Source organism: Gymnoscopelus braueri (genome assembly GCF_963280865.1).
Source record: "Gymnoscopelus braueri genome assembly, chromosome: 1".
In the NCBI taxonomy this organism is placed as follows: Eukaryota; Metazoa; Chordata; class Actinopteri; order Myctophiformes; family Myctophidae; genus Gymnoscopelus; species Gymnoscopelus braueri.
In genome coordinates, this window is record NC_137603.1 from 3,869,260 (window position 1) to 3,891,714 (window position 22,455).

The window sequence follows — 22,455 nt, forward strand, 5'->3', positions numbered from 1 at the left end:
AATGTTTTGGGAGTTTCCAGTGGGAAGCTTCAACACCACACACACACACACACACACACACACACACACACACACACAGACAGACAGACAGACAGACAGACAGACAGACAGACAGACAGACACACACACACACAAAACAGTGTATTTTGTGTGTCTGTCTGTCTGTCAGATTTGTAAAGATTTAAAGTGTCCTTATTGCCTTGAGCAACACGTTGACATTACCAACAAGAGTCAAATAAAACAAACAATAAATAAATAAATACATAATTATGTACAGTCTGTGAGGTTGTTGACATCAACATGTCTCTCTAGTAACTGGTGATGATTAATAAAAGAATAATTCTGATTGGCTGCTGAGTGAATCAGGAAGTGAAATTCAAGTTTGAGTTTCCAGTCAGAAGCTTCAGTGGTGAGTTCAACCGCACACACGCACACACCTCTCATGTGACACTTTGATCACATGACCAGTGTGTTTTTAAAGACATTAGATGGTTTCAGCACAGAGATGTAATGAGGCTTGGATTGATGTTAATGAACATGAACAGCATTTTACCAGCAACGCTGAACACACACACACACACACACACACACACACACACACACACCTCTCATGTGACACTATATGATCACATGACACGATGGTTTCATCAGTGAGATGTAATGAGGCTTGGATTAGAGGAGCGTCTGTGAGTTCAGTTAACAGAGGTTCCCGGTTTGATTCCTGACTCCTCCTGGCTTCATGTTGAAGTGTCCTTGAGCAAGACACTGAACCCCTAACTGCTTCTGATGAGCAGGTTGGAGGAAAGCCTGGTATTCATTCTAAAACTGAGCCCTGTGATCCGGTTTACAAAAAAAAAAGGGGGGGGGATCGTGTTCCGGTGGTTGGTTCCGGTTGGTGTCACATTGTTTTTGTTCCCCACATAATGTGAATCAGTTTGTTTAGTCTCACTAGTCACGCTACGAGTTAGAATAAAAGATGAACATACCAAACCATTATTATACCAAAAGAAACTAAACGATTATACCAAACTAAACAAGTTTTAAACTAGGGGAATCATTTTGGAGGCGCACGGCGCTGGAGGTTCCGGTCGTGGGTTCCGGCCGCCTGATGACGTAAAGTTATTTCCACTCCAGACCCGACCAGAAACCTGAAAATGGTATTTGATCCCAGGCTACCTTTAACCACTCTGATGCTCCAAGATGTCACCTTTGACCTTTGACCAAGAAGATGTGGTTGAGTTAGGAGGTCAAATGTGACTCCTTTGTGTGAGAACACCTTAGCTTATAAATTAGTAAAAGTAAATTTATAGACTAAATAGACTTTTACTGCACAGCCTTCCAATCCAATGGTCTCTGAGTTCTGTCCATATGAAGTGTTAAACACTGTGTAACACTGCTGTAGAACCATATGTGTGACATTCAGTTTATTTGGTGAGACTATTCTCTTACCAGACCTGAACAGTGTTTGTGTAAAGTTTGGTGTGGATTGGAACCCCCCACCCGTTGCCCTCCAACAGCAACTACATGGGAGACATTATTTATTTTATTCATATTTTAAATAATCTGTAATCAATTCAATCTGAAGTGATTAACTTTAACCTTTAGCCTCCCATCATGTCTCATCTGAAAGCTTTTAATTAATTATAACATTTTACTTTCTTTGTTTCTTGTGTTTCTCTTCAACAGAATCAGAATCATCTTTATTGTCACATCACAGGTTAAAGGTGTAAAGAAGTGGGTGGAATTATTTTTTGTGCAGCTCCATCGTTTTAGTTATTTTCAGAAAGAGAAAGAAAAGAAGACGGGGGGGGGGGCAAGGAGAGAATAAAAGATGAATTAAACAAAGATATTTACATACTGTATGTACATGAGGAGACATAAGGTGCATAAGGTACAGTATGTACATAAGGTTAGACATAAGGTACAGTATGTACATGAGGAGACATAAGGTGCATAAGGTACAGTATGTACATGAGGAGACATAAGGTGCATAAGGTACAGTATGTACATGAGGAGACATAAGGTTTATAAGCAGCAGCTATATCCCATATATGATTATGTGCAATAATCCAGACTGTCGTCTTTCTGGAAACAGATGATGTAACATCTTATCTTTAATCTGATTGGCTGATTCTTCTGAACTAAAGAACGAGTCCTCCTTCATTCTCTTTCAGACTCCAGAACTTCTCTTTCAGTAAACATCTGTTTATTCTGATCTGTTTATTCTGATCTGTTTATTCTCATCTATTGAATTCAGTTCAGTTTTGATCAGTGATGATGAAGATTACAGCCACCCTCCTCATTCTCTCCTCTGTACTTCATGTCAAAGCGATCCCAGGAAGTAAGTACATTATATTTATGTTATCATATAATATATACATTTATATCTACTGTTATTATATAAAACCAAATATGAACAATGCACAATACAAACAAATGACATGCGCACGCACGCACATACGCACACACACACACACACACACACACACACACACACACACACACACACACACCCTCCTTTTAGTACCTGTATATACAATATTGAATCAGTGTGAATAAAACGTTTGACAGGAAGCTACTTTTAATATCCAACCTTTCACTTCATATAAGAACCAAACATGATTGTTTAACATGATGATTATGTGTTATTGTCACTGTGAAGAAGTTTGTCATTTAACGTCATCTTTGTTTTATTTCCAGTGTTCCATGAGGAGATTACAGTCTATAGCTGTTCAGACACAGTTAAAGACTCATATAAAGAGTGTATGATGGGACAGGATGGTGAAGTGTTGTTGTACGCAGACTTCAACAAAGGGAAGGCGGTGGAGCCTCAGCCTCCGTTTGTAGATCATATCACCTTCCCAGGAGCTTATGAAAATGCTTTGAATCAGCAGGCGTACTGCAAAGGCCAGCTGGACATCGTTCGCACTGCCTTGAAGAAACCACCAGTGAAAGGTACATGAATACTATTAACACAATAGTTATTAACTAAAACGGTTGAACACACACACACACACACACACACACACACACACACACACACACACACACACACACACACACACACACACACACACACACACACACACACACACACACACACACAGTGGCGTACGCACCATAGAGGCAGGGCAGGCGGCCGCCTGCCCAACTAAAATCTCACCTCCCCTAGAAAATAAAGTAAAAGACTGACCGAAAAACAGGCAGTGAAAAAAATCCAAACAGAATAGTGTCCGTCGGACCATTGGCCCGCCTCCTCGTCCATTCCCCTAACTCTATGGCTGGGTGAGCAACTCAATGCAAGTGGATGGGAGGAGATTTCGGGTGCCCTCTCTATTATTTTTAACTCTATGGTCCATTCACGCAGGCAGGCGGCTACCGTATCCATTCAGCAGAGCGACCCCCGCCTATAGTGATGCAAATGTATGCCTTGTCTTCATGGGGTGCTAGGAGTGTCTGGGCCATCACCTGTACGGCATAAAAGGGGTTCTGAGGGCAGCTTGAGCCATTCATTACTAAACTACAACATGAAGAGAGCAAGAGACCACCGCTGAAGAATTGATTGATTGATTATACTGGCATATTGTTTTTATTCACGTTTTTCAGTTTTGTAGTCAGTGTAGTGTTGTTGTTAACTTGTTTCCCCCGAGATTTTTCCCCGAATACCCCCGCCCCCCCCCCCCTTCGTGGGGAGGGGGGGGGGGAGAAGAAAAAAAAGTCGCCTGCCCTAAATGTAATTCCTGGGAACGCCACTGACACACACACACACACACACACACACACACACACACACACACACACACACACACACACACACACACACACACACACACACACACACACTTTACTTATTTATTTGGATTTTCAATATAAAGACATGAATTATGTCAAAATCCAAGATAATACGATTATACAACAGTTACCATCAAAATAAAACATATCAGAATGTATTCATATTGTGAGGCATTTCGCTCTCAAAATAACAACCTTTTTTGCAAGTGTTATCTCTGTTATCCTGGAAATACATGATGGGGTCTGTCTGACAGACAGACAGACAGACAGACAGACAGACAGACAGACAGACAGACAGACAGACACTTTAGCTTAAGTAAAACATTTGTGTTAATGTTGTTTTATGGTCGGTTAATGAATGAATGAATACAAAACATTCGCGCATGAGTCGCGCACGCATGTGGTCCGCAACACAGGTGCGGGGGGGGGGGGGGGGGTATAGTTTATGCCCGGTCAACATTAGATTCCAGCAGCTGGACGGACGGACTGACTGACTGACAGACAGACAGACAGACAGACAGACAGACAGACAGACAGACAGACAGACAGACAGACAGACAGACAGACAGAGTCCTTGTTTACTCAGCCGCACTAGACAACTGGACACATAGAGAAACAAAACCTAAAACATTTTAATGCCAGATTTCACATCCTGAACCTATTGTAGACTTTATGTAGAGACATATTTGGCTGATGGGGGGCAGTTAGCCTAGTGTTGATATTATACAGATGAATAAAACTGAACATTAATGACATTTTTCATTGTCGACTATTTCCAGATGGATATGTGTTCTATGTGGCTCACCGCTGTGTGTTCAACTCCAGTGAGCTGAAGGACATACAGTTCATATACTCACAGAATTTCGATGGTGATGAGTTCATCAGGTGGGACAGTAGAGTAGATCAGTGGGTTGGATACACTGAGTTTGGTGTGAAGAACGCAGAGCGCATGAATAAAGATCCTGGAGCACTGGCTAGGATGAGAAGAAACCGAGAGGCACGCTGCAAACCCAACATTGAGGGCTACTACTCCGATGCTCTGAACAAGAGAGGTGAGCTGATCTCAGAGCAGCACTCTACACTCATCACCTCATAAACTATAACATGAAATCACATGATTCTATTCAGAGATGATTAATGGTGTTAATATTGATCATATAATAATTATTACATATTTCTTTATCTGCTGAGAAACATTTCAGATCCTCTTGATTTATACTGTAACAGGCTGTCAAGCAGTGGAAATAGCAGATCTACAAGCTCACAACATGTGGTGCCGTGTCACCATCGTACACCGAGTAGCCTATAAATGAAACATAGATCTATAGGCTATGAGCGTTCTCACCTACACATAATGACCTGCCTAAAACAAAGACACCAGGATTAATGTTTTTTAAACTATCGTTAAAAAGAACCATGCAGGCTAAAACACACCTCTATACACTTCATTTCACCACCTGATTTTATATTTTAATTATTGTCTTAACTAGTTTGTTTTGTATGTTTTTAATCACAATATTTTACAGGATTATGTGTATTGTTTTGTTTGTTTATTAAAGTTATACAATGCAGAATCCCAAATAACGATTTTTAGCAACCTCTGCTGGTCACTACCGTCACTGCATACAATTTCCGTAATCCTCGATTACCCAGAATTCCATTCGTTTTCACCGGAAGCCGGAAGCGTTTCAAAAAGCGATCTTTTAATTGTTTTATACTATCTACGGATCGTTTCTCTTAGCCAGTGGAGCATTAGTTACCATGAGCTGTGCTTTCTTTTTCTGTTCTTTTTCGATCTTCAAATCCTACATTCTCTTAACATCAGCGTGAGGTTCCTTTTTGCTATTACCGCGGTAGTTCCTGGCCAAACAGGAAACCGTTGCGGTAGTTCCTGGGGACGTCGGCCACGACGTCATGACGTTGGCCAGGAACGTCATTTCCCCGGGAATGTCCCCCCAGTCCACTTTCAATAGAAAATATATAAATAAAAGGCTTCCGGGGGTGAAATTCATGGAGTGGGTGTTGTGAAACTTTTGCCACTGACAAAAGATATACAATTTAACTTTAGTTTTGTTGAAAACGTTACCTAGTATTACTTTAAGCAATATCATTTTCATACAATGATATTGCTTGGTTTATTGTTGTTTATGTAAAGCACTGTGTAACTGTGAATTATTTAATATGTTTAAATTATATTATATTAAATGCATTCTACGTTGTAGAAAACTGTAGACTATTGTAGAATCTACAGTACTCTGGTGCCATCTGGTGGCCAAACACTGACACTTACAGTTATAATTTACAATGTAGGCATTTATCAGACGCTCTTAATCCAGAGTGATTTACAGTAAGCAAGGAAAACATGAGGTAATACATAAATTGCATAGAAATAGTAATCTAGGATCATATGTAAACCAATAACCTATCATCAGTCTAAACAGTATAATATCAAACAAATAAATAATATGTACATTGAAACTATCCAAGTTATAGGATGCCAGGTTGAACCTGGCATCTGTCTACATAATATGCTATCTAAATGATCTAAATGACATTTTAACCTTTGAATAAGACTGCATTATATCATCAAGGCTAGGTCAAGAAGGGAGAAGAGTCTGGGACGTGTGGAACGTTGTCCAGGGTGTTTTAGGGAAAGGAGAAGAGTCTAGGACGTGTGGAGCGTTGTCCAGGGTGTTTTAGGGAAAGGAGAAGAGTCTAGGACGTGTGGAGGCTGAGAGGTTGTATAGGGTTGGATCAGGTATATGGAGGTGTTATACCTTTGGTTGGTTTGTAGGCCAACATCAGTGTTTTGTACTCTGTGAGGGCAGTAACTGGAGGGTCAATGGAGGGAGAGGAGAACGGGGGAGAGCCGGGAAATGTGAACATTTTGGCTGGTTGAAGAACAAGTGTGTTGCAGCTTTCTGGATCATTTGGATGATATACAATTATTAATGATAATAACATGTTCCTATTTCCTATGACGGTTATATAATAATAATAATAATAATAATAATAATAATCTTATTTATCCAGTGGAGCCCAAAGTGAGTCTGAAGTCAGAGACTCCCCCTCGTCGTGGTGAACACACTCACATGCTGAGGTGCAGCAGCTACGACTTCTATCCTAAAGTGATCCTGGTGACCTGGTGGATAGGTCAAGAACCTTTGACCTCTGTTCTCTCCTCTACTGACGTGCTGTCTGATGGAGACTGGTACTACCAGTACCACTCCTACCTGGAGTACACACCCAGGTACACACCTAACAGACACCTATACATAGAAATACACACCTAATAGACACCTATACATTATATGCTTTAAAAACAAAACAAGTGTTACTCACTTGCTGAAAATTGCCCATTAATTGGTAGGCTAATATTAAGTCACACACACACACACACACACACACACACACACACACACACACACACACACACACACACACACACACACACACACACACACACACACACACACACACACTCCAGACACAACTACGCAGCAAGCTCGTCGTCGTGCAAGCATGACGAACTCACACAGAGACCCGCGAGCGAGTGTGCTATACATGAATACACACACAGGAATACGCTATAACGTGCATATCTCGTTGCTAAGTTTCTTCTGCCTCTTGCCTTCCTATATTTTCTGCAATGGGGAGGGAATAGTGGAATACACAATAAACACTAGAGCGGAGGAGAGCCCAGCGGGGCATTCACGCTCCTACACAAAAATAGTCAAACCTTTTTTTTTTCTCCAAAAAACGAAATAATAACAAAGATCAACGGATCAATGTGTCGAAGCGCGGCGCGTTTCAGCTTGTAGATCGGCTACTTTCACAATCTGTCCTAATGTTAGTGCTAATTAACAGCTGCTCACTCACTGCCAGACCGGGCGGGGAGGAGGGGCCGCTTCAGCTCTGAGCAGATCCACATGGACACACATTCAACTTGAGGACGCACGCACGTCATGATTATTTTAGGTGGAGAAAATATCAGTATAAGCTTATCTTATTGCCTATAACGGTATAGTGATATGGTGCATAATTGTATTTAATCTTACATTTAAATATAATAGTTCATCGTTTAGTTATTATAATGAGCGGCATGGGTCATTTTGGGTGCCCCCTCGGCACCGTGGTGCCCCCCCCCCCCCGCACTGTGGTGCAGAGGGGGCACCTGTGCGTATGTACTGATCATCCTCATCAGACATGCTGTGCTGTGCTTTTTGTGTGTGTGTGTGTGTGTGTGTGTGTGTGTGTGTGTGTGTGTGTGTGTGTGTGTGTGTGTGTGTGTGTGTGTGTTACAGATCAGGAGAGAAGATCACATGCATGGTGGAACATCCCAGCCTGACCGCGCCTATCAAGATGGACTGGGGTCAGTTACTGTAATCTACTATATTCTACTGTAATCTACTGTAATCTACTGCATTCTACTATATTCTACTGTAATCTACTGTATTCTACTATATTCTACTGCAATCTACTGTAATCTACTACATTCTACTATATTCTACTGCAATCTACTGTATTCTACTATATTCTACTGCAATCTACTGTATTCTACTGCATTCTACTATATTCTACTGTAATCTACTGTATTCTACTGTAATCTACTGTAATGTGTTACACTGCACTCTGTTTTAAGGGTTCAAGGATTCTTCTCTTTTTGTACCTGAAGGTACATTTGTTTTGCAGAAAGGAAACACAGCAATCCAATTAAAAACAAGACACAATAATAATACAGACACCAGAAATAAGAATCAATACAAATACATTAAAACATCCTAAAAAAGTAACCATTCTAATAAGAAGGTCATGACAGGAGCCTCACCTACTTAGAGCTTTAGTCTTGTCTAGATGAGGTACATCATCTTTGTTTACTAATGGCTGCAGGTATAAAGACATTTATAGAATGTATAATATAATATAATATAATATAATATAATATAATATAATATAATATAATATAATATAATATAATATAATATAATATAATATAATATAATTAATATAATATTTGTATTGTCAGATGACTCCATGCCAGAGTCAGTGAAGAACAAGGTGGCCATGGGAGCATCAGGTCTGGTTCTGGGTCTGGTCTTGTTCCTGTCTGGATTCATCTACTACCAGTGGAAGAAACAAGGTGATTAGCATGTTTAATTAACATGTTTCATTAATTAATCTAGCCAGTGGAAGAAATGAGGTCAGATCAACAGAGGATCACATGACATGTGGAACCCTCACATAAATGCAAACAAACAAACAAACAAACAAACAAACAAACAAACAAACAAACATACATGTAAAGCCACAACCTAAACTGGTTTATATTGGTTTAGAACCTTAATCAGTTTAGACCAGTTTAGACGACCTAGTTAGAGGTCAAAGTGTGTTCTATGTTGTCACATTTAGTCTTAAATAAGAGTCAAATGTTCAAATTAGTTCTGATGCAACATGTGACCCTGATGACTGAACCTTTATGTTGTTGTGTTGTTGTGTTATTGTGTTGTGTGTACATTTATGCATTTTATGGAGAAATACACACAATACAGTACATAGGATTTATTTGTGTGTCTGTTTTAACTGTCTCTATTCTTTTTCTATCAGGTCGTATTCTGGTGCCGACAGCCAATGACGATCTTTAGACTCCTCCCACACACCCAGGTTCACTTCCTCTTTCTTTTTTACTAAACCTTTTTACATACATTCATACAGTTTTAATGTATAAAAGTGTATAAAACTAGAAAACATACACAAAACAACATGCTTGTGTAAGAAGTGAACCAACTAGCCTGGTAAACCATCCCGGCCGCGTGAATTCACATTATCATGTGTCTTTTGCTTAATTTCTTATAATAATGAATCTAATAATCAAATGTAATAATCAAATGATTGTCAGATGGGGGGGGGGGGCTCTTGGTGAACTGTGTAGTTTGGACCATTCATCATCAATCAAATATAAACATGTTTTACATGACGCAGGAGTTTAGATCCCATAGCCTGAGAGGACGTTCAGGTGACTCAGTTAGGAAGTGAAGAGACGACACAATGCAGCCAAACTCTGAACCAATCATTTTGAACACAACATTTCAGTGAACTGTACCCAATGATTCAGTTCATTGAACACAACATTTCAGTGAACTGTACCATTGATTCAGTTAATTGAAAACACTGATCATTCCATCACTAGCAGGATCAAAGACAGAACCTTGTGGTCCAAAGGAGAGTGTTCTACCAACTGAGCTGCCCTTCCTACTAAGATACACTATTGACAAAGTATTGGTCAAATGTTGTTTGAATGGACTGAGTTGTTTTTTCTTTGATGGTTACTGTAGTTGCAGGGAAGGTGCTGGGAGGTTAGGTTTTTAAGTAGTTTAGGCCTACTAATAACTTGTTCATGATCTATTAACTATTAATAGCATAGTTTTATAAATAATCGTTAAAGCATTAACCATTAACACACATTTAACAAGTTATAAGTAACACATTAACTAATCCTTTGGGAATGATTAATTTAATTTTATAAGGGAAGGTTATTCTAAAGTGTTAACATGTTCACACCGTTAATACATTCTGATTCTTATTGGTTTATTGTCTTTTCACAGAACACCTGGGTGTGTTTTCAGAGAAGCAAAGAGTCATCGCTTCCCCATGGTGGAGAGAGGAGTAAATACATGTGTGTCCATTCAGCTTTTAAATACTAATAACAGCAGCAAAATGATGACATCATCAACCTTTTTCACAAATGCTAATTAGCTAGCCAAGGCTAACGAGAATTAGTGTGCAGACTCTGTCTTTTCCCGGTGTTTCGCCCAGTTCGACCTGGTCATTGTCTCCGCCAGGCCGAAAGGCATGGCGAGAGAGTATGTTTTTCACCCTGTCCATCCGTCTGTGTGTCCGTGTGTCCGTGTGTCCATGTTTGTCCGTCCGTCCGTCTGTGACCAGCTAATCTCCGGCACCGTTGGCTTGATCGCAGCGAAACTGTGCACACACACTCCCTGGATGCCAATTCAGAACCTCTGCCCCAAATATTTCTCATGGCCCTTTTATAACGCCACCAGGAGGCCGATTTGTGCAAAACATATTTTTTGAAATATTTGTCAAAAAATCACGCAAATCGGTACACAGTATCTCTATAGTCATTAAACGAAACAGGTCTTTCAGATTTTTCATATTCCATCCTGATTGGCTAAAAATGTCTTCCAAAGTTTGCAGGAGTGCTCCGTTTTGAACAAAATGCCTCAAATCATGAACACAGCATGCAATTTCCGTGAAATTTTGCACGCACATTCCCATTATCCGTTGATCTCATTTTCCAATCAGCCAGGTGGCGCTATAACAGGCCGGTTCGTGTTTTTACCTATAACTGCACCAATCTGTGTAAAACTTTGTATGCACACTCCCTAGAGGTCAACAAAAAAACTTTGCCCTGCATTTTTCACATCTGCCTTTTATAGCGCCACCAGGAGGTCGACTTATGTAAAACACATTATTTTATACTACTCCTTCCAATTTTATCCAAATTTCACGCAAATCGGTACACAAGATCTCTATAGTCATGTGATCAAGACGGATGTGTTTGATTTTTCATATTCTATCCTGATTGGCTAAGATTGACATCTAAAGTTTGCATTATTGGCTTGTTTTGAACAAAATTCCGCAAATCATGAACGCACTGTCCGATTGCGGTCAAACTTTGCACGCACATTCACACTATGTTGAGGAACAAATGCCACCCTTTTGACATTGGCCTGTTATAGCGCCACCAGCAGGTCTAATTTAGCAAAACAAATGTTTTTAACAAAATGCCTCAAATCATGAATGCAGTCAGGGTCCAATTGTCGTGCAAGGCCTAAGAACACATGGCACCCCTTTCACATTGGCCTATTATAGCGCCACCAGGAGGCCACAATAGCCTACCTGACCTGGCGGAGACCTGTGCTCCGAGGAGCACTTTTTCTAGTTTATTATGTAATCATTTATAATGTGTGATAATGAATGTGTTAAGATCATTATGACATCACTGTTTCCCTGTGATGGGTGGACCTGGACCCTCTAGGGTGGTCCGGGGTTATGGGTGGACCTGAACCCTATAGGCTGGTCCGGGGTTATGGGTGGACCTAGACCTTCTAGGGTGGTCCGGGGTTATGGGTGGACCTGAACCCCATAGGCTGGTCCGGGGTTATGGGTGGACCTAGACCTTCTAGGGTGATCTGGGGTGATGGGTCCACCCAAATTAGACAACGGTGGGCCACCACAGTCTATGAAATGAATGGGAAACACTGATGACATGTGTTACGGCCCTGTGTGGCCTCATATTGTGTTTTAACCCTCTGAGTGTTCTCAGTGCCCCGTTTGGTAATTGGAGGGTGGAGTGGAGATTGGAGGAGTGGCGTGGTGTCTGGAGACACACCTGGGCTTCATCCTCAATCAGCCCAGCCAGCATAAAAGCCTGTTAGAAGCTCCTTTACAGTCCTGTTTACCCTCCGTCACCTCCATGTGCTGAACCCTTTCTGTTAGTTAGTTGGTGTTTACTACTGTAGGTCTATATAGGCTGTGTGCCATACCTTTTTCTGTTTAGTGCGTAAAGGTAACTTTAATACTGTGTGTTTAAAGTACAGACACTTATTAGATAGGAAACTTCACTTCACTATGTTCCAAACCTTCACCTGAGTGTACTAGAGAAGGGAAGCTTGGTAGGGGTGTGCCGCCATTTGTTTTGTTCCCCGTTTTGAGCCTGTTTTGTTTAGTTAGGGAGCCTAGACTAGTGGTTCTCATACTTTTTCATGGCAAGGACCCCCAACATGATATGTATTTGGCCGCGGACCCCCATCTCGAAATATTTTGTTCCAGGGACCCCCCAGAAGCCAAGATTTGTGTTAAAAACTCACTCAGAAAATGAGTAATTCACTCATTTTCATGTTTTTTCAAAAATAGCAGATCTACAAGCTCATAGCGCGGCACTCGGTGCCGCGCTATGAGCTTGTAGATCTGCTATTTTTGAATAACCTAAGTGTAAAAGGTTGAAGTGATTTAAAATGATTGTGATGCTATATTAACACATTTTGCTGGGGACCCCCTGGAACCCCTCCAAGGACCCCTGGGGTTCCCCGGACCCCACTTTGAGAACCGACGGCCTAGACTGTAACTCTTGTTTTGGTGTAGTTTAGGTTTTCTTTTCAGGTAGGGTTGGAGTATTTTGGCTTTGGCCACCCTGAAGTTTTGTGCTTTCCCTAATCTGTTTAAGTTTGATCCTATTAATAAATTGTAAACTCTTTCCGTTCCTCTGGTTTGTGATATTTTGTTTAGATATTGTACCTCTTTATAGCCTCTAGACTTTATAAGGTCGTAACACCACTGTTCATTTATATCTTATATGTCAAGTAGGGGTCGGTCTCTGTCTCTCTGTCTGTACATCTGTTTCCTGTACATTGTCAATGTCTTTCTCAGGTTTTTATCAGTTACTGTGCTCAGGTAGTCTGCCACAGTATACCGTCTGTTTAGGACCAAATATGTTTGTGTTGTGATTGTGTAAGTTCATTCCAATAAGTGATGTATTTATCTTTTTCTTTAGTTATAATGTGGTTAGGTCTAATCTTTAGTTATAATGTGGTTAGGTCTAATCTTTAGTTATAATGTGGTTAGGTCTAATCTTTAGTTATAATGTGGTTAGGTCTAATGTTTAGTTATAATGTGGTTAGGTATAATCTTTAGTTATAATGTGGTTAGGTCTAATCTTTAGTTATAATGTGGTTAGGTCTAATGTTTAGTTATAATGTGGTTAGGTCTAATGTTTAGTTATAATGTGGTTAGGTCTAACCTTCTGACTGATAGTGAAGCTGCACTGAGGCTGGCTGTGGTTTGTGATGTCAGAAGGTGAAAGGTCAGCTAGTTTCAGGACCAGTTGACTGAGGCTATGTTCAACTCTTGGCAGGCAAGGGCTTTATAATGGTAACAGGCGGGGTCACTCTTTTTAATATGGCTCCGGAATTTAATAGATCTTTTTTGTATATTAAGAAGTAAAGGATATTGGCCTAATTCAGCCCTGCATGCAGAGTTTGTGCTTTTTCTTTGTACCAGGATCATAGTTTTGCAGAACTCTGCGTGCAGGATCTCAACTGGATTTTTGTCCAATTTTGCCCAATCACTTTCTAATAAAGGGCCCCATACCTCACTGCCATACAGTGCTATGGATTCTATAACCGAATTAAATAATTTGAGCCATATCCTGATTGGAAATTGGATTTGAACTGAACACTTGATGGCATTCTCTTTGAGTTCCTTCACAGCTGAACAGAGGTTTCCTTTGGAAGCCAAATACGTATAGAAGTTTGTTTGTTCTATTTGGGTCCCACCTATTTTGAATGTTGAGTAATTTCTCTGTAACCGTGATAATTTTTGGAAGGTCATAATTTTGGTCTTCTTCATATTCACTGTCAGGGCCCAGGTCTGACAGTACTGATGAAGAATGTCCAAGCTTTGCTGAAGACCTTCTCTAGTAGGATACAGTATGACCTGATCACCTGCATAAAACAGCCTTGCTTCACCCCTCTGCCTTGTGGGAAGAAGTCTGTATGTTCATCTCCAATTTTGACAGGCAATTTCTTTTTATTTTCATATATGTGTAACCGGGTGGAGTTAATGTTGTCTTATAGATACACACAGAGATAGACGGGAACGCCCAGGAACGCCCCATTCGATTTTTAGCTTGGGGGAAAACAGAACGATCTGCCTCATAGAGTTACATCATACACGATCGTTTGGATCACTTTCAGAGCTGTTTTATGGACGATAGAAACATTGTCAGCCAAGAAAGATCCATCAGAAGGACAGCTGGAACACAATCGTCCACTCACCCTCGGAAAAGTTGACTTATTATTAAGATATATGTGACTAAAAAGACCAAACATCTATGAGCTCACAGCGCGTCGGAACGCGACGCGTTGTAACTGTGAGCTAGATTGTCAATGTTTGGTTTATGTTCCCCCCAGAATACGTAAGCTGGGGTTCATGTGGTTTATCAGATTATCCTTATATCTTATTGCATGAGTCAAGTTTCAGCACAAGCACCACTGAGATCGGAGATCTGTTTCCCTCTTTACATCTCCGTCTGAATACCAAAACACTCGCCCCAAAACACAGTCGCCCTGGGGCAAACCTGCGAGGATTCACCTGGTATTCCTAAACGTAACCTCAGTAAAACTATGCCTAAACATAACCTTATTCCTAAACGTAATCTCAGTAAAACGGTGCCAAAACATAACCTTATTCCTAAACTGAACCTCAGTAAAACTATGCCTAACCCTGAGTTATTTCAAACCTTATCCTCCGTAAAACAAATACAAGAATACAAGAACCGCTGGTCGGTGAGAAAAATGGGGGCGAGCGTGTTTTGGGACGAGTCTTCTGGTTACCTCTCGTCTCCCTCTTTGTTACAAAACATGTTTACATATGCACAGTGTTTAATCGCCTGGTAGACACTATTACAAGATACGATCAATTAAACTTACCCTAATATCAAAACCCAACAGCCATTAAGTCATCAATAATGTTTATAGTGAATTTGAAGTACAGTTTAGAGACGGAACGGCACGTACCGACGCCATTATCATTTGGCAAAGTGCGCCATTTAATATCATGCAGGATTTAGCTCTGTGTTCATTGCCAGATTTACAATTGTGTTTTCTGTAGGTTTTAAACGAGGATAGCCGGGTTTGGCTTGTTTTGTGTGTAAATCGCTGCATGTTGAACTGCGTTTCCAAACTGTAATGGCGTTGATGTCTCCTGTACTTGGAATTCACTAAAACGTGTTATAAACAAATTTGATGAATGAATGGCTTTTGCTTTTTGATATTATGATAAGTTTAATTGATCATATCTATAGAAAATGTAATAGTGTCTCTTACCGGGCGATTAAAGCAGATAACCTCGGGCCATTGTGTTGTGTTGGATCCTCTGTCCAGTCAGGACAACATTCCAATCGGACTCTTGTTTAATTTGCTAATGTAGCGTTCCTTGTCGAGTGGCAACAAGGTTCTGTGCCTGTGATCTGGCAAGCCATGACGCCTGCTTTTTAAATTGGTATACTTTTACAGCATATGAGTTGGAAAACCCCACATCCCTCGGTCTATACCAGCTGGGGGAAATCTGTGTTTTCCCCGAGCCGACTCCACCCCCCTAGGTACGACCCACTGATGACACTACGCCGTGTGGACGTATTCCCCCTGTGGTGTGTGTGTGTGTGTGTAGAGCTGAGGATGGATCATGATTGGTGAACCAATCCGACTGCTGTCCAATCATGGTCTGGTTGGCCTTTTAAAAGCAGGAAGTTGTCATTCAACAACAGATTTGTTTGCAGATTTTGCACAGGCGGGCAGAGTGTGATCCAGCGTCACCCATGGTAAATGTAATAGTTCATTTATAGTTATTGCTACTTTTAAATGGGGCTAACAATGGAGTGTGTAGCTTGTGGGGCAGAATTCTGCCATTAAGGTGCGCTCCACTCTGCTCGCCCTGTGGTAAGGATGTTTTTATTATGTGCGCGTAATGTCAGGTTGTTTTGAAATGTGTGTCAATGTATTAAGCTATTTAATGCAGTCAGATTGTTTTGTGTACATGGTATGTAGTTGTATGTTTTAAACCCACTGTATTTATATAATGATGGTCCATTTGAACTCCTATTTGATGCCTTCTGTGAGCATAGTGAACTAATATGTGTGTGTGTGTGTGCTCTTTTGCAGTGAAACGACTAACCTATGAGTTAATTACTCCCTTTTTGTGTGCTGTGGCTTATCTGCTCTGGACAATGCTTGGGGAGATGTGTTCTATTGACCAGTTGTATTGCAGTGGCATAATCTTTTTTAAATAATTTAATGTGAATAAAATGTAAAACATTTGCAACATCATGGTGTCATTGCTGAGCCTCCTACCCAGTTTTCAAAGCTCTGTTAAACGAACCTCCTTTTAATGTTGAGCCTTAATTGGCTTGTTGGTTTAAATCCAACTGGCGTAGTCAGTAGTATTTATGATTTTAGTAACCCCTATTTTGGCCAGGGTGGTTACATATGGATTTAATTACCTCAAAGGACTTTCCCCCTATACCACCTTCTATTCATTTAAAAAGTAAACCTGTGTGTGTGTGTGTGTGTGTGTGTGTGTGTGTGTGTGTGTGTGTGTGTGTGTGTGTGTGTGTGTGTGTGTGTGTGTGTGTGTGTGTGTGTGTGTGTGTGTGTGTGTGTGTGTGCGTGCAGGGTCTAATGGTGTAAAGAAACTAAGTACATGTACTTACTTACGTACAGTACAATTTTGAGGTATTTGTACTTTACTTGAATATTTCCAATCTCCAATACTTTTACTTCTACTTCACTACATCTCAGAGGCAAATATTATACTTTTACTCCACTACAATTATTTGGAAACTTTAGTTACTAGTTACTTTGTTTTTGTCCATTTGAAAATAGCTAATCTACAAGCTCACAATGCGCCGCGATGCGACGCATTGTGAGCTTGTAGATCTGCCATTTTCAAATGATTTTTTTACATTTACACCTGAAATGGGACATTCTGCATAATGAGTTTCTACTTTTGGCACTTTAAGTATATTTTGATACTTTTGATACTTTTACTCAAGTACATTTTCAATTCTGGACTTTCGCTTGTAACAGAGTATTTCTACATTGCAGTATTGATACTTTTACTTGAGCAAAAAAATGTAGTACTTTTTCCACCACTGGTAACCCGTCCATGGTATTGAGGATTGTGAAGAAATTGATTGAGTGATTCTTTAATGGTCTGCTTCTTGTTAATGGTGTCCTGTCTCCTGTCCTTGCTTGTGCCCTGTCTCAGGGGGACTCCGGTGGTCCCCTGGTGTGTGAGAAGGACAACATGTGGACCCTGGTCGGCATCGTGTCCTGGGGCAGCAGCCGCTGCTCCACCTCCGTGCCCGGCGTCTACTCCCGCGTGGCCCAGTTCAGCAGCTGGGTGGACCAGGTCATGGCTGCCAACTAAAAGAAAGATCAAGCAAGACTATAACCAGGGGTCATCAACATGTCCGTACACAGACTAATGTGTCCGTGGCAAAGACTTGGTCTTGTCCGTGGCAAATGTTTTGATTTACACACCATTATAATGTTCTTATTTAGTTTTCCTCAGAATATGTAAGACTCTGATTTACTATGACACTATGTATGGGACATTAGGAGTCCTACTAGTACTAGTGGTTCTTAAATGTTTTATTTGCAAGGACCACCGTAACTCTGAGAGTGTACAAATGGAACCAAATGGACCCGTAAGGGTCCATTTGGTTCCATTTGTACACTCTCAGAGTTACAGACCTGTTATATGGTCATTCAGGGCTAGCTCTTTGTGTTTCTGGTAATATTATTGTCCACTCATTTTGTATGTCTGTGGCAAAAATGGAATTTTGACCAAAATGTCCACCACAAGAAAGCATGGTGATGACCCCTGCTATAACTGAAGAGAGATACCTCCTCCACCAACCAACCCCAGCCCCCATCCATCCTGAAAACTTGACCTCATAGCTTTTTAGATGTTGAGATGCTGAATTTCAATTAATAAACATGTCAAAACCTCTTTAAAAGTAGTTGTTTTTGTTGTGGTTGTGTATTAATAACATGTCCAAAATAGGACTGCTGGACACGACCATCCACAGTTGTTGTGAGAGAGACACTAGTCGACTCCAGGTTGAACTTCAATGTTAATGTTAATGCCATTTTAATACATTCTCAATGTGCTCCTGCGTGCTAGCCCACAGCTTGATAAACCTGTTGTATGACTGGTTCTCACTGATAACGACAAAAATAGCAGATCTACAAGCTCATAGCGCGGCACCGAGTGCCTATGAGCTTGTAGATCTGCTATTTTTGAAAAATCTTGAACATTTGTGCATATCTTTGAATATTTATATTTATAAGCGAACATTTTTAACTCAAATAATTGCTTCTGGGGGTCCCTGGCACAAAACATTTTCAGATGGGGGTCCGCGGCCAAATGTATATCAATTTAGGGGTCCTTGGCATGAAAAAGGTTGAAACCCACTTTTGTTCAGTAACAGGTGTCTCTCCAGCTCTCTTTTAAACAGAAGATAGCTACATTTTCAGGTTGGGATACTAATTGTATGTAATGCTAACTAAATGCCTCAACTCCTACAATGCCAAGTGCTTAAGTTGTCAGGGTGAGGGGTCCCCATTTCAAATGTCATTATCTTGGGGGTCACGTCTGAAAAGTTTGGGAATCTGTAGTGCCACATTTTCTCATTCTTCTCCTGCCCAGTAGGCGGCGCGCCTGCTCATTGGAGTCGGACGCAACTTCCTTGAAATGCCAGACAAGAAGAACAACAAATCAGGGTTGCCATGTCTGCTTATTATAAGTAAGGTTTCTTTTAAATATTAAAAGTTGTGGCGAGTTGCGTTTTTTGTCCCCCGCACCAGATTTGTGTTGATAAAATGTTTCAAAGATAATAGTAGATCTAGCAGATCTACAAGCTCACTCTCACAACGTGTTGTGAGCTTGTAGATTGTCTCTTTTCAAATAGGCTAGATAGATCATATAGGTTTAAAGTGCTCATGTGGTCTGCTTTTGGGCTTGTTTTCCTAGACCTGGTTGCTTATTTCTCTCACAAAACCTGGCAACACTGCTCTAGTGCCACAATGCAGTAGTGAAAACAGCATGGTGTGTTGACTGACTGTTGTTGACACTTTAAAATACCATAGATTTATATCAAAGTAAAATGCAAAGAAAAGTAAAACGTGTCGTTTCTAAACAGTGTCGTCGTTAAGCAGCAGGAGGACGTTTGTTAGCAGCTCAACCACTGAAACACAGCAGGTATAAAGATCAACTCATTCAGGTTGTTTTGCATCTATGTTAGCCATGAGAGTTCCTGCTTTAGAGTGGTGTTCGATTTGTTTTACATTTACAACTCTCACATGTACATAAACGTTCACATTTCAAATATAAAGTGCTGACCCATGAGCCACGGATGTTACAAGTTGATCCGTTCCGCGATAAGTACCCGTATCTCCCGTATTGTTCAATAAAAAGCATTTTAATCCGATCGCCGGCCATTTTCTCCAAATTTCCTCCCATGCTTTCAACCATGCGACACTAACGGTTGGGAGGTGTATTGCACTCTGATGATTGGATTAAAATGCTTTTTATTGAACAATACGGGAGATACGGTACTTATCGCGGAACGGATCAACTTGTAACATCCGTGGCTCAGGGGTATAAAGCACTTCTGAACGTTTATGTACATGTGAGAGTTGGCAATGTAAAAACATCGAACACCACTCTAAACCAGGAACTCTCGGTTCCATGACTGTCATGTTTCAGGGCTACATCTATGTATCATTTTAGATGAACGGATCACGTCTTGTTTAATCTATTTGTCTTTATTAACGCATCGTTTAAGTTGGAACATAAATCCAATTACTTTAATAGCTGTTAGGTTGTTATAAGGTGATCATAAACACAAACAATAGCTCCAGACCATAGCAGCAGCAATAATACATGTATGGTTTTGTTAGCCTGGGACCAGGCTATGGTTTTGTTGTTGTTGACGTCACTATTGTCACTGTAACCCTATAGTTCAGTGGTTCTAAACCTGTGGGTCGGGACCCCCAGGGGGGTCCCCACATGATTTTGGGGGGTCCCCAGGTGACAGTGAAGTAACTAACCCTAACCCTAACCCTAACCCTAACCCTAACCCTAAACCTTTAAGACCTTTTTAATACCTCGAAAATAATTTACTGCATCAAAAGCAATCAACAAAGTACTATAAAAAACTGGTCAAACATTGGCCAAATTGTCAAATAATATAAGAAATAGGCAAACGTTTTGAAAATAGCCGAGCTTATAGATCTGCTATTTTCACAATAGCAGATCCTCAACTCCTACCCTTATCAGGGTGGGGGGTCCTCAGTTCAAATATGATTATCTTGGGGGGTCACGATCTGTAAACCACCAGTAGTATCTTTCCTCTGTCAGACAGAGTCTGTCTGTAATGTTAATGTGATTGTCAAGTGAAGTTAGAGCTCCATGTCTTCATGCACCTTGAATCCTTCTACCAACTAAACATCTGTCATGCTGTATTGTGTCAGACCTAGAATGACCGTCCAGGTAATGCATGGAATTGGAAATGATCTGACAGTTTAGCTCCAAACTCACCTGTCTGCTGTTATTATCAATTGACAAAGATTTTCTCCTTATTTTTCAAATTATATAGGGTGTAAACTTTATTGTTACATCACAAATTTACAAAAACGGCAAACACGCAGTGGGAATATTAATTCAGCTCTAAATGCTGAAAAGGAAAAAAAAATCAGTTGTATTTGCATCATGTCTATAATATGCATAAGCCTACAAGCAATAGATGGTTTCACATAGGGCCATAGGCCTATATCTTTTGAACTGGTGGGTTTTGTCCACATAAAAATATAATTTTAACACAAATTTTGGAAGAACATTCTTCCTCATATATTAACCCATTTTGGGCGGGGACCCGTTTTTGTAACTATACAGGACGGGAACCCCTTTTAGGGTTCTTGTTGTTATGTACAGTATATAGCAACATACTGTACATTGTTTGTCATTTTGGAATAAATATTTGAAGTTTTTCAGAAAACTTAGGTCAGGATTTAGAAGGCGTTTTTAGAATGGGCCTCAGGTCTAAATGGGTTAATAATACCCAATGATCACCGTTTTAGGGGAAGTAGAACCATGGAACCCTAAAGTCCTTATTCAATTCCTTCATTTCAGACAAGTGTGTGGAGTCCAGACTAAAGGTGAAGATGAACTCTCCAGACTCAGCCAGTGCCATTTCTATTAAACAGGAACCTGAAGACCATCCACACCTCAGTACGTTTAATGTTCTCTCTCTTTCTTAAATATGTTTCTGTTCTGTTGTAGAGCTGTGTCGCAATATGAACATTTTACTATGCAATAGTCATGACAAAATATATGATAATATGCGGATGATTAAAGATGATTAAACAAATTGGCCATGTTGCCTTGTGGTGCACACACCATAGGCAACGGAAGGGAGGTCAGAAGGGCCTAGCAATCGGCTTGTCGATCTCGCCGACCGCTGGTCTATTTATTAAATAAAAAAATCCCCGACCAGCGCTGGTCTAGCACCCCAAATTTCCCATTGTGTTGCACAATGGTTGTTGTGTATTGGCTGCATTGGCTTGCCTCTCGTCGCAATGACCGTTCTGTTACTGGCTACGTGTGCAGTTGCTCTCTCAACTCGATAAACTAGGAGCCAGACAAGCTAATACTCAACAAATCGCTGTTCTTTACGTATTCTGCCTGTGGGTGTGAAAGAAGCACACACAATCTAGTCAGTTTAATGGACTTTGTGTATAGGACCAGTGATGTTTCAGGCTCAGTGTGCACAGTAATCACAACTGACTTTGCCAAGGCCTTCGATGCCGTAGACCACACAGTGGCAGTGCAGTGTCTCCTTGATCTAGGAGTGAGACCGGGTCTGATTCCATGGATTTGCAGCTTCATGACTGACCGGCAGCAAAAAGTGCGCTACCAGGGACATCTGTCTGATTGGGAATATCCCACATGTGGAGTTGCACAGGGGACTGTATTAGGGCCTATAGTCTTCCTCGCACTGATTAACAGTGCCCTCCAGGATGG

The 22,455-nt window shown here is 40.7% G+C and overlaps 2 protein-coding genes across 3 annotated transcripts in view; both read left to right on the forward strand.

Annotated features, from left to right (window-relative positions):
• The first annotated feature begins 1,686 nt into the window (after positions 1-1,686).
• The window catches only part of LOC308090038 (H-2 class II histocompatibility antigen, E-S beta chain-like), a 99,920-nt gene continuing 79,151 nt past the window's right edge, over positions 1,687-22,455 (forward strand). The window contains exons 1-2 of one of the 2 annotated variants that reach the window (XM_080435065.1): positions 19,467-19,632; positions 21,565-21,663. The gene's annotated coding sequence lies outside the window, so the exon portion shown is untranslated. Of the gene's footprint in view, positions 1,735-19,466; positions 19,633-21,564; positions 21,664-22,455 lie in introns of those variants that run through there. The other variant, XM_080435066.1, reaches the window with a different exon arrangement.
• LOC308090099 (H-2 class II histocompatibility antigen, E-S beta chain-like) lies at positions 2,186-10,781 on the forward strand. The gene is made up of 8 exons (XM_080435126.1): positions 2,186-2,341; positions 2,701-2,955; positions 4,572-4,844; positions 6,826-7,042; positions 8,097-8,164; positions 8,819-8,932; positions 9,397-9,453; positions 10,395-10,781. The coding sequence occupies exons 1-7, from the start codon at positions 2,275-2,277 to the stop codon at positions 9,432-9,434; spliced, it is 1,032 nt and encodes a 343-aa protein (XP_080291252.1). The 5' UTR covers positions 2,186-2,274; the 3' UTR covers positions 9,435-9,453; positions 10,395-10,781.